Consider the following 12,454-nt stretch of genomic DNA (forward strand, 5'->3'; position numbering starts at 1 on the left):
GCCAGTTCATGGCAGAACCTGACAGACCATTAATCCACTGAAAGAAAGTTGATGCTTTTTCTGTTAGATTAATGGGCTGAATCAGTTCCATGAAGGGTCCACTAAGCACCTGAGCCATCACAAGGGATGGGACAGGATGGGGTAGTTGAAAGAGACACTGGGAGATGGAAAGTATGAAATCTGCTTTTCAGTAGCAATAAACTGTTAGAACAGACCAGTTGCTAGTGAAACTGCACCTTCAAGAATCACACCGCACCTTCACAAAACACAAGATAAGGCTCACTGATCCTGGTATCTAAGATTACAAATAAGCACAAGTAAAGCTAAACAAACCTAATAGCTTATCAATTCCCTTCTAGCAAAGAGCAGGAAAGAAAGACAGAAAATAAATCCAGGTTTTTTCCTTGTTGTTGAAAACTTTTACAGATCTTTTAAGGGGATAGTGAAGGATGTTGTACACAAAGTAATGGTTTGAGGTGCAGCTGCATAAGGCACAAAACTATTTAAAGTAGTGAGGAGCTATGGCTACTGTGTTGCCTTTGACTATTACAGGGAAGTTGTCTCAGAAATTTTTATTTTTCTCAAAGAAAGTTCTATACTATTTTTATTCAGATTAGGTCAAAGGCTCCTCATTAAGGAAAGGTCCAAAAGAATAACTGGAAAGAAGGGAAAATGTAGTAATTCTTCCTGCTGTGAAATCACTCGTTTCCACATTAAAGATGGCTTTTCCCCTTTTACATTGAGTCTTCAGCTGTTCCCTGGAATTCTTTCAACTGGGAAAACTGTATATTACATGCAGAAGACTCATGTGACTTTTGAGACTCTGTATAATCTTAAAAAGGTGTCTTAGCTAGAGCCAAAACAAATTTATTAATTTAACTAAATAATCTCTTGTAACCAGTAGACAACTTTTGAATGGTTATAATTCTGTCAAATATTCCAAATCGCTCCTTGAACCGGTATGCTACTCCTTAATTATTTCTCACACCATCTAACTTAAACGCTAGTTGTTTTGACTAACAGCTTTTTAAAAAAAACAATCTTTTTTTTTAGATATCAGAGGTTTTGTCTATTTGAACTTTTTAACATGAAAACAAGAAAACAAACAAACAAACAAGCACCCAATTCCCCCTTCCTAAGTAAAAGCCTTTCATCTGACTCTTACCTAAAAGTGGTGAATATAGAACAGGGGAACCAACAGTCCTGGATCATACTGCACAATGTTTAAGAGCAATCTTCCTATGTTCCTCCACCCATCTCCTCCCTTCTTCCTCAAATGTTGATTCTGTCCATTTCTAAATGTCCTTTTTTATTTTGTCTGTTTCTGTCATTTGTCCATTTCTCCATTAGTTGATAATTAGGCTTTCCATCCCATTCCAACCATTTCCATTTCAGTTCTCATTCCTGTCGATTCCCTTTCTGTCCTTCTAAGTGCCTTTCTATCTCCCTTTTCTCATCTCCTCCTGCTTTTTTCTCATCTTCCCATGGCTCATACCTCTTCTCCTCCTGTATGTTCTCAATGCCAATGGCACTACTCCGTCGCCCATGGAAGCGGCTGGCTCGAGTACGTGATGGGCTCCTACCAGGCAAGGCAAAAGACTAGAAAAAAGGAAAGCGTGACAGAAAGGAGGCAGGGGAACAAGGCAGGAAAAACTGTGGAGAACTGGAAGCATGGGAGAGGGAGTTTGTGATGTGGATCCAGATCCTCTCCTTTACTCTGCAATACAACAGCACAGCAGAGCTCCACCCGTGCAAGAAGGAGTGCTTTCTGTCAGTGAGAAAGGGAAGCTAGGGCTTACAAAAGGTGGTATGAGAAAGAGACAGAGATACAGAAACAAAGGCAGATCAAGATACACAGCCAGTATACAGAGAAAGAGGCTCAGGAAGGGAGGTATCCCCATATGAGAAGGAGAGGCAGAATCAGAAAGGTAGAGAAAACTGGAAGTTAAAGCAGAGAACGAGGCAGCAAATCCAAGTCATTACTATTCTGTTGTAAAAAAGTAAAGTCTGTACTATTCTGACATAAAGAATGCATACAACTGAGAAAACTGTCACCAAGAAATTTCCACACTGAAAGGCACCTTCTTGTCTTACTCAGAGATTTTTTGTTTTGTTTATATTTTTGTTTATATTTTGTTTGCCTGTATTGATATCACTATTGCAGAGACCATAATCAGCTGGATGCACTTTCGCCAAGGTAACCATAATTCCAATATCAGAAACATGGATCCTTTCCTGGAAACATTTGTCATGGATTTATTATGCTCACACTGATCACACATGCTTAATACCCCTATCAAATAAGAAAAGCTTCAATAGTGACTAGAAACACTCACTCTCTTTCTCACCCCAAACTTTATTAATTCTGCTGTTTGTTCCCAACATGCAAAGTCTATTTACAACAAAACAGCACCTTGAATAAACATTGTCCACCTGTTTATATTACAGAAAAGAATATGATTGGTGAAATGGAAGAAAATGGAACAGATCTAGTGTCCTTATGTTCTCAGCTCTTGCCATATAACAATACAGTACCATCCTGGTCGAGCATCAGTGCATGCACTTTTTTAAGGTATGGCAACATACAGAATCTAATCCAGGATAGCAGAGAGAGACATTTGATGTAGAACCATGTCTGGCTTTCTTCTCCCGGTCTGCATTAATCTCAGCTCTAGTTTACAGATGAACTGGGGCTAGAGATAGGCACAGACAAAACAGACTGCAACACATGCTCTCACCACTTGTGAAATGGGATGATACAACAAAAAGAGATTCACAGAAAGACAAGAGGACAAGTGAACAGGGAAAGAGAAATAAAAGGTATAGGTGGGTCACAAAGGTATGCTGGGTTTTCTTCTTACAGCCCACCTGAATACCTTACCGCAGCAATGGCCTTAGGACCCTCGGCGACACTCTGGCTGAGGGCAAGGCCAGCTGTAGTTGGGCGGCTGGACAGGGTGGCTGGCTGCTGCTTTCTCATGGATATCCCCATGGTATCCAGGCTCTGGCTGCGGCCTCTGATCACCCGCTGAACAGAAGGCAGGCAGGGAAACAGACAAACACAGATACACATATAGGCATGCACACAGTAGGGCAGTATGAACAGCACCACAGATTGGGTGGAAAGTTGTGACAGACTAACACCAGAACCACAGAAGTCCTAACTCCTAGAAGGCAGCATCTTAGATATTACCCATTTTTGGTCCTAGACAATTCATGGACCTCACTGCCAGGGAAGAAATCTTCAAGTATATTCTCTACTTTCACCTCCCTTGTCCTATCCTGTTTCAATAAACACAGATTCCCTAACAGTATCCCAGCATACTGGATAAGACACCATCATCTGGAGCAGTCCTACCCAGTACAGGCTACAAAACACAAAATCAAACTCCTGTTCAAGACTGTAAGGTTCAGTCTTGCATGAATTTGAGTGCTGGTTCCAAGGGGAAAGTAGCCACATCAAAATCTGCAGCATTTGAAAAAGCTATTTTCTGAGTTCACTCAGCTTTTTCCAGCCTTTTACAAAGGTCATCTGTGTACATGACATGCAAATCACAGCATCTGCTAGAAGTCAGAAAAGGACATTACGGGATAATTAGTGTAAGACATGGATGGGTATGAAATTCCTGGTTAGCAGAAAAGGCAGTGTAGACTGATTGTACGTAAAAATACACCTCACCAAAGCATCCCAGCTCTGACCATATAGCTACCACACCTATATGTGAATGGATTCATTTCACAGCCCTTAACAACTCTAACAAGCGCACCATACAAAGCAGGTGGAGGTCATCTGAAGAAATGCTATTTATAATATGTCTCTCTGTCCAGACAGATAATTTATTATACAAAAGAAGTGGTGAGACATCTCCCACAGAAGTGGGAAAGGGGAAGTTGATAGGAAAGTGATATAAGGTTCTCTATAATCAGTTCAAAACTCAGTTTGCCATACAAAAACTTTGCTTTCTCATATCATCTTGATCACTTTTCAAAGTTTTGTCACCTGATCCTGATTTATTAAAAAAAAAAAAAAAGAAAGAAAAAAGTGTCATCTACACTGAATTAATTTAAATTAACTCTGGGTTTTAGAGGGTAAGTAAAGCACCACAGTTTTTCTAGACAGTACACTCAGATATGTTAGAATCTCTCTTGCAGTGGCTCTTGAAACTCTTTGTTATAATGAAAAATTAATTGGAAGAGATCTGCTGTAGGAACTCAAAGCTGATTGCTTCTACTTATTACAGTTCCTCTTCCAAACACTCACTCCTTTTTCTCTAAGTCATGGAGTGAAACCCCATCTGACACTAGACACCAGCATGAAGTATAAAGAGTTTGGCTTCTCAGGGACAGTACAGAATTCCGCCCTGGACCACACTGTATCTCTGTAGAAAGGAGTACGGAAAATGGAAAAATGTCTTTTCTTGAATAATATGGTAAGGCACAGTTGAAGATGCTCTAAAGAAAGGCTGCTGGATGGAAAGACTTTTTTCTGTCTCACCCTAAGTACAGCTGATCAGCAGGGTCAATATTCCTTGGAAGGGCACACAATGAGCTTGAGATAAGTGTGAGCAACTGGGTAAGGAATCAATCCACTATGGCTCACCTTAAAATTCTCAAGGAAGCCCCCACTGCCATTCTCTATCTTGTCATCTTCTCCTATAGGTAATCCCATCATACAGCGGCTACGAAGCTGCAGCTCCTCAAAAAGGCTCTCCAAAAGGGCGCTCCGGGTTCTTTCCTGCATCAACATTGGGAATGAAAACATAGCTATTATTGGGAGTGGAGGGATTTTTTTTTTTTTGCAATGTCTCACATCTCCCTTTTAAAAAAAAAATCACTATGTAAAATTAATTTAAACAGTATGAAGTGGTTTTAGCTATATAGTTATGAAATATATTACAATAATAGCCAGCCCTTTTAAACTCTTTAAAAAGCAAGTCATAAAGGACATCAATATTTTTTTACAGAGGCATGGATTGAGAGCAGTTTTTTCTAGATCAGGCAAGCAGCAGTCTGGAACAGAATTTTGATATCTTGAACCAAAATCAGTGACACCAGTACGCATCCAGTAGCACAATACTGAGTTTTAGCTAATACAGAATTTCCTCTAGGAAAGTGTATGCATCATATTCCCATTCTTACTTGAGGATGAGATCTTTACATTAGAATGTACCTGTTCATATTCTATCATGCCTGCTGTGAAATACAAGGGAAGCATCACATAGCTGAGTGTCATCACATGTCATCTTCCTTTTTTAAGCAACACAAAATTAAAAGTAGAAGTAAAAAAATATACTGTATTTTCTTAATCTGCAGTAATATAGTTTTATAATTTTTAATGGAAGCAACCAGGTAATAGACCCACCTCTAATTTAGCAAATTTCTCAGCTCGATAGCAGCTGTACTCAGCATTGATGAGCTTGACTAACAGGAATTCACGAAACTCCGCACTCTACAAGACAAGATGAAGACTAGACTGGAGCAGAAAACAGTAATAAAAATATCACATGAGAATATGTTGTTACTTTTTACTTGTTACTTTTTAGACCTACAAAGTCACGTAGCCAGACTGACAATACTGACTCAGAACACAAGGGTGTGTACCACATCCCCCTGCCATCTAATGCTGGAGCAGAGAAACAAACCTTTCTAAATATGGCTGGATTTGGCAGAGGGGGTCCAAAGAAGGGGACATCATCTCGGGCTGTGACTGAAACCTGAAACAATAGAAGGGGAAAAAAGTGAGTATCATAACACAAGTGACGCTATCAAAGCTTTCAAACTACTATGGTACATCTGATCCCTCCTGGATCATTTACATATCCGAAAGAGAGCTAGTATGCTGTCCCACACGTCCATCTGTTTCTGAACTCAGTGAATGGATGTGCCAATTTATCTCCCAGAAATTCAGTGAGCTAGATGTGCACAAGTAAAAGCAACAAAAACAACTGAACTGATAGCTCTTTTTGCTTTAGTAAAAAAATGTTTTTAATAAATATTTTTAATAATAACCAATGTATTTAGGAAAAAAAACCCAAACACCTTCTATTCAGCCTGCAAGATTTACCTCAGTTAGAACAACCTTTGTCAATATGGTTGTACTGACCAATTTTTTTTGACAGAGAATCCTCAGTGGAGACATACTGCACACTGAGGGGAGTATCTCAGTGACACCACCTCTCCAAATCACATGTGGTAAACATACAAAAGCACTTTCCCACTAAGAGATAAAGAAATCCATGCTTCTTTTTATTTTTTTAACATGCTTCTACCTGACATACAAATGCAAAAAAAGTAACCCTAATGTAGTCCAGTTTTTACATACTGTCACTTGACTCTTCACAGCACTTACTTATACTATATGCAGCTATCCTACCAGATACATACAGCACTTAAGACTATGTCACGGGGGTTTATTCATCATGTTTTGAGATGGAACAATACCAATATTTAGAATCATAGAATTGTTTGGGTGGGAAGGGACCTCAAAGATCATCTAGTTCCAAGCCCCCTGCTGCGGGCAGGGACACCCTCCACTAGACCAGGTTGCCCAAAGGCCCATCCAGCCTGGCCTTGAACACTTCCAGGGAGGGGGCCTCCACAACTTATCTGAGCAACCTGTTCCAGTGCCTCACCACCCTCACAGCAAAGAATTTCTTCCTAAATCCTAATCTAAATCTACCCTCTTTCAGCTTAAACCCATTACCCCTTCTCCTATCACTACACTCCCTAATGACCAGTCCTCCAGCTTTCCTGTAGGCCCCCTTTAGGTACTGGAAGGCCACAACAAGGTCTCCCCAGAGCCTTCTCTTCTCCAGGCTGAACAATCCCAACTCTCTCAGCCTGTCCTCACAGGAGCGGTGCTCCAGCCCTCCCATCAGCTTCGTGGCCCTCCTCTGGACTCGCTCCAACAGCTCCATGTCTATCTTTGTAATGGGGACCCCAGAGCTGGATGAAGTACTCCAGGTGAGGTCTCGCAAGAGCAGAGTCGAGGGGCAGAACCACCTCTCAACCTGCTGGTCACACTGCTTTTGATGCACCCCAGGATATGGTTGGCTTTCTGGGCTGCGAGCGCACACTGCCGGCTCATGCTGAGCTTTTCATCAATCAATGCTCCCAAGTCCTTCTCCTCAGGGCTGCTCTCAGTCCATTCCCCGCCCAGCCTATAGCTGTGCTTGGGATTGGCCCAACCCACGTGCAGGACCTTGCACTTGGCCTTGTTGAACTTCATGCGGTTTGCACGGGCTCACCTCTCTAGCCTGTCAAGGTCCCGCCGGATGGCATCCCTTTCCTTCAGCGTGTTGATCACACCACACAGCTTGGTGTCGTCAGCAAAACTTGCTGAGGGTGCGCTCAATCCCACTGTCCATGTCGCCAACAAAGATGTTAAACAGTACTGGTCCCAGTACCAACCCCTGAGGAACACCACTCATCACTGATCTCCACTTGGACATTGAGCCATTGACCACAACTCTTGAGTGCAACCATCCAGCCAATTCCTTATCCACCGAGTGGTCCACCCGTCAAATCCATGTCGCTCCAATTTAGAGACCAGGATGTGGTGCAGGACAGTGTCAAATGCTTTGCACAATCCAGGTAGATGATGTCAGTCACTCTTCCCTTGTCCACCAATACTGTAACCCCATCATAGAAGGCCACCAAATTTGTTAGGCACAATTTGCCCTTAGTGAAGCCATGCTGGCTGTCACCAATCACCTCCTTATTTTCCATGTGCCAGAGCATAGTTTCCAGGAGGATCTGCTCCATGATCTTGCCGGGCACAGAGGCGAGACTGACCAGTCCGTAGTTCCCCAGATCTTCCTTTTTTCTTTTTTTAAAAATGGGGGTTATGTTTCCCCTTTCCAGTCAGTGGAAACTTCACTGGACTGCCACAACTTCTCAAATACGATGGAGAGTGGCTTAGCCACGTCATCCGCCAGTTCCCTCAGGACCCATAGATGCATCTCATCATGTCCCATGGATTTGTGCACCTTCAAGTTCCTTAGATATTCTCGAACCTGATCTTCTCCTACAGCAGGCGATTCTTCATTCTCTCAGTCCCTGTCTTTGCCTTCTGTGACCTGGGCAGCATGGCTCAAGCATTTGCCGGTGAAGACTGAGTCAAAAAAGTTGTTGAGCTTTCTCTATATCCTGGGTTACCGGGTCTCTTGTTTCATTCCAGAGGGGGGTCACATTTTCCCTTGTCTTCCTTTTATCACTGACATACCTATAGAAACTTTTCTTGTTGTCCTTGACATCCCTTTGGCCAGATTTAATTCTACCAGGGCTTTAGCTTTCCTAACCTGATCCCTTGGTGCTCGGACAGTTTCTCTGTATTCCTCTCAAGCTACCTGCCCTTGCTTCCACCCTCTGTAGGCTTCCTTTTTGTGTTTGACTTTGCCCAGAAGCTCCTTGTTCATCCATGGGGGCCTCTTAGTGTTTTTGCTTGACTTCCTCTTTGTTGGGATGCATCACTCCTGAGCTTGGAGGCGATCCTTGAATACTAACCAGCTGTCTTGGGCCCTTCTTCCCTCCAGGGCTTTGTCCCATGGTATTCTACCAAGCAGGTCCCTGAAGAGGCAAAAGTCTGCTCTCCTGAATTTGTCATTTCATACAACAGGGAACAATGTCAGAACAACTTAACAGCAACTGCCTCAAAATAACACTCCAGTGTAAATGTCACAGAGCCAATGACAGGCATGAGTTGAATGAGAGGAAGAAGGAAAGGGGCCCTCAATTTAATTCAGATTTCTCACATTTTAGGCCAGCTCCCCTAATTACAAGGGCTTTGTCTCCCTCCCAATAGATATCTACCAGTTAAAATCTTACTTTGCATTTTTAATTTTTGCAGAAATTGATTCAAAGAAATAAATGCCATTAATATTCCAATTTAACCACTGGGCACTAAAGCTTAAGTAAATGGGACAATTGATGGGAAAAAAAAATCTTCCCAAACTGCAGTCTCTTAAGCACTAGAATGCTCTCAAGGCAGAATGAGTTAAAACCCCTTTGGAAAAGCCTTTACAGAAAATTCTGCATTGGCTTTAGGGTCCTGACTTCTTTTTCATGAAATGATACAGGCAACTCTATTACAGTAACAAAAACAATGGCATTGCAGACAGGCAAAGATGAAAACAATAGTAGGAAGAGATAAGACAAGACAAGCTTCCCTGGCTCTTTCTCTTGTCATTAAAAAAATCCTGACAATTTCTGTTTCCTACACAACAGAGCAAGAGGAGGACTGGAACCCCATGAGACTATTGCATCACTACAGACCTGGCTGCCCATAGCATAGGGAACAATGGAAGGTGGTTGCTCCACCCCCAGCACCCTCTTTGGTGGGGAGATGGGGATCCTGTCCTAATTTTGATATTCTTGGTGTTCTTGTACGTCTCCAAGGCATAAGGACTCATCATCACCAAATCAGAATTCCTACATAATACGAGACATAGCACTTTGATTAAAATGCTTCTGCAATAGAAAAACCATCACAGAATGTGTGATTCTATATATTTTCTGCTCTCTCAGCATGACTGACAGTTGAACATAAAGTTATACAGACATCCATAGAGAGCCATGTGACAGAGAAAGACCTGTGTCCAAAGGCTGCAGATAGGGAATTCGTGTTCTAGTAGGGCTTCTTCAACTGGAAGGCCCTAACAGGTAGCACTTCCCTGCCAGGTGGGCATCAGTTCTGGGATCCCGCAAGGCAGATGTAGCTGGTTTGGATTCCATAGATGAGGCCAACCAGCTGTATCTGATCTGCAGTCTCAGGCAGCGCGAGCTCTCAACACGGTGCTCTGCAGCATGAGCAATGCAGACACGGCTGTCAGTCAGGTGAATAAGTTTTACCTGACTTAATGCAAGCAAGACATCCCCCAAAATGGCACCAATTGCTCCTTGTGCTCTTTGATGCAAACAAAGTTTTTTATCTGAATTCATCCTGCTTCAATTCCCAAGCTTTAAGCTTCAGAACTTCATCAGCTGCTTTGAAAAACATACAAGTACATTCTAGCTTTATGTGTAGATACTTAACAAATTGATCAAATTATTCTTTAACCTTCTATTTGCTAGGTAGAGGCAGTAAGCCATCCTGAATTCCTTCCAGTAAAATACTTGCGTTCCAGAACTGTAATCATTCTCAGCCTCACCTCCTAGCCCTGTCCAGCTTATCAATACCTTTATGAAATCTGAATACGCAACAAACATGAACACAGATTGCTAAATATTAGCAATCACATCAAACAGAGAGGACCTCTGCAAACCTATAGAATAGAGAACAACATAGTAGGAAGGAGACTCCTGGTCAGAGATCAAAGAGTGTGTGAAGTGGAAGAAGAGCTGGTGGCAGCTACTGGATTTCTAGGTTTACTGGTGATAAATGTAATTATTGCCTTTCACTGAAAACGTTGATCAAGTCTACTAAAAGAGCAAGCACTGCTGTTAGGATGACAGCTGGCTGAACTTGTACCTCTCCCAAAGGCCCAAGAACAGGTTTCTGCTTCAAGGATCAATATCAGTAAATCCGTACAGAGGAATCTATTGGCTCTGTTTACCTTGTAAAGAGTGTCCTCAGTGGTGCCATGAGTGAGCTGAACTACTACATAAGCGTGTAGGAAATTAGAAGCAATCATATCAGGGACAAAAGGTGTGCTTTCATCCTGGAAGATGATGGCTACAATGTCATTCCCAATGTGACGCTTCCGCTGAAGCTGCAGAGGAAAAAAATAATAAAGCAAGAAGGCAGGCAAAAAAGAGTAGAACAGTGCAAATATCTGCCTGTGCAGCATCTCCAACCCATCTGTCCAACCAAAACCCTCATCACTACTTTTTCCATTACTCCAGCTGTAATTCCCAGCATTATGCAGTTAGGCATTCTCCCCTCTAACTAGCCCGTCATCAAATACTCCTCCCCTCTTAGCCACACTGTTGAATTCCTTAGTTCTTCTTCCAATACCTGCTGGGAATCTCCCTCTGTGAAGGGTAGCTTTGTAGACACATGAAACATGATCTCCTTGCCCCGGAAATTTGTATAGACGGACTCCGTGCCTGTTTGACCTCTAGTGACATCCAAGCCTCCCCGGAACCTGAGTAAATCCACATCATTGGTCAGGCAGGACAGAGAGAAGAAAGTGGAGAGTATAAAGAAGATATCAGTAATGGTAGCTTGGCACATCAATATTATCGAAGGTGATTTTTAAGAAACCTTACCCACGGAAATCCTGCAGCTGAATCTTGTCACCAAGGAAATCCAGGAACTCGAGGAAACCCAGACTCTCTTCTGTATTGCTGAAGACTTCTTCTTCGGTTGTCTTCAAAAGGAAAGAAGTCATAAAGAGCACAAGCAGTATAAAGAACAGGCAGTAATTTCTACACACAGTTCAACCAGCTTTGAGGACCCGCACAAACAAATCAATCAGAATAAGGCAAGCTTCTATCCTTTCTCTTTACAGCATCTGTATTTTTCACAGGATAGTACAGACCTTGTTATTACATTTAACCTAAGAGAACGGACTCTGTGTTTTGCCTCAAGTATCATTGGATCTGAGGGAGCTTACCTGTCCAGGTTTCTGGTAGATGACCCCAAATTTGAAGTTATTGCTTATGACATGTTCATCAAACGCAACAATAAGCTGTGAAGCCTGAGGTAATGAAAATAGAAATTATCAGTTGGACATTACTACCCAGACTTTGATGGAAAAGAGACATACAGACATATCAGAACATTATACCTTGGGGTAGAGGACAGGAAAGAAGCGTTCAACGTTCACATCCTCACACAGTAGCTATGAAGTGAGAAAGAAAGGGAAACAGAAGTGTGATTATCATGTGCCCTAGCTTGCTGTGGGCATGACAGCATAGGCACTGTTTATAATTATCTGATACGAATCCCTTCAGGCAAAAATTCTGAAGTAAAATTAGAAAAGAAAGAAGATAAGCTAAATGGAAGTGTGAAAGGGAAGTATGTGACAGTACTATTCAGGAATAGTAGAAAAGAGGAAATGGGAGGACAGAGCTGAAAATAACTTGAAGAATGAAGCTGTAAGAGTGAACAGGCAAGCACAAATCTCACCTTCGCCATCTGGACAGCATTGGGAAACTCATTCAGACAGGAAATGGGGATCAGGTCATGTTTGGTGCCCGTCCGAGTCCTGACACAAAACACAAAAAGGCATTAGAGCAAGGGCTGAAGGGAGACATAAGCCACATTGGCTTTTTAAAGACTGAGTAGTCATTCCTTCAGATTATCCTTAAAGCATTTAATTTCAGAGGATTAATATTAAGCCTGGTGCATAAAACCACTGGAAAAGGGGGGTATTTACACTTCTTATTCCTCGTCATTTGTGGGGAGCAGAGGAAGACAAAATAGGGATGCTTAGTCTCTTGCTCCTTTGCATTCTTTTCTTGCTTGAAGAAATACTTTGCTCTTCCCACTCTCCCACCTTCACCCCTCCAC

General features: G+C 42.2%; 1 protein-coding gene across 8 annotated transcripts in view; it reads right to left on the bottom strand.

Annotated features, from left to right (window-relative positions):
• Positions 1–12,454, bottom strand: part of LOC104638357 (rap1 GTPase-activating protein 1) — a 53,122-nt gene that overhangs the window by 16,187 nt on the left and 24,481 nt on the right. For 6 of the 8 annotated variants that reach the window (XR_012837181.1, XR_012837187.1, XR_012837182.1 and 3 more), the window contains exons 8-18: positions 12,071–12,149; positions 11,730–11,783; positions 11,556–11,639; positions 11,209–11,309; positions 10,955–11,084; positions 10,554–10,709; positions 5,643–5,714; positions 5,363–5,449; positions 4,601–4,735; positions 2,882–3,028; positions 1,496–1,599 (exon numbers count right to left, since the gene is read on the bottom strand). Coding sequence is in view for 5 of the 8 variants with exons in the window: in XM_075762931.1 (XP_075619046.1) it covers positions 1,496–1,599; positions 2,882–3,028; positions 4,601–4,735; positions 5,363–5,449; positions 5,643–5,714; positions 10,554–10,709; positions 10,955–11,084; positions 11,209–11,309; positions 11,556–11,639; positions 11,730–11,783; positions 12,071–12,149 (1,149 nt within the window). In the remaining 3 variants the exon portion in view is untranslated. The remainder of the gene's footprint in view (positions 1–1,495; positions 1,600–2,881; positions 3,029–4,600; positions 4,736–5,362; positions 5,450–5,642; positions 5,715–10,553; positions 10,710–10,954; positions 11,085–11,208; positions 11,310–11,555; positions 11,640–11,729; positions 11,784–12,070; positions 12,150–12,454) is intronic. The other 2 variants (XM_075762965.1, XM_075762945.1) reach the window with 1 other exon arrangement.

Source organism: Balearica regulorum, chromosome 1 (genome assembly GCF_011004875.1).
Source record: "Balearica regulorum gibbericeps isolate bBalReg1 chromosome 1, bBalReg1.pri, whole genome shotgun sequence".
Classification (NCBI taxonomy): Eukaryota; Metazoa; Chordata; class Aves; order Gruiformes; family Gruidae; genus Balearica; species Balearica regulorum.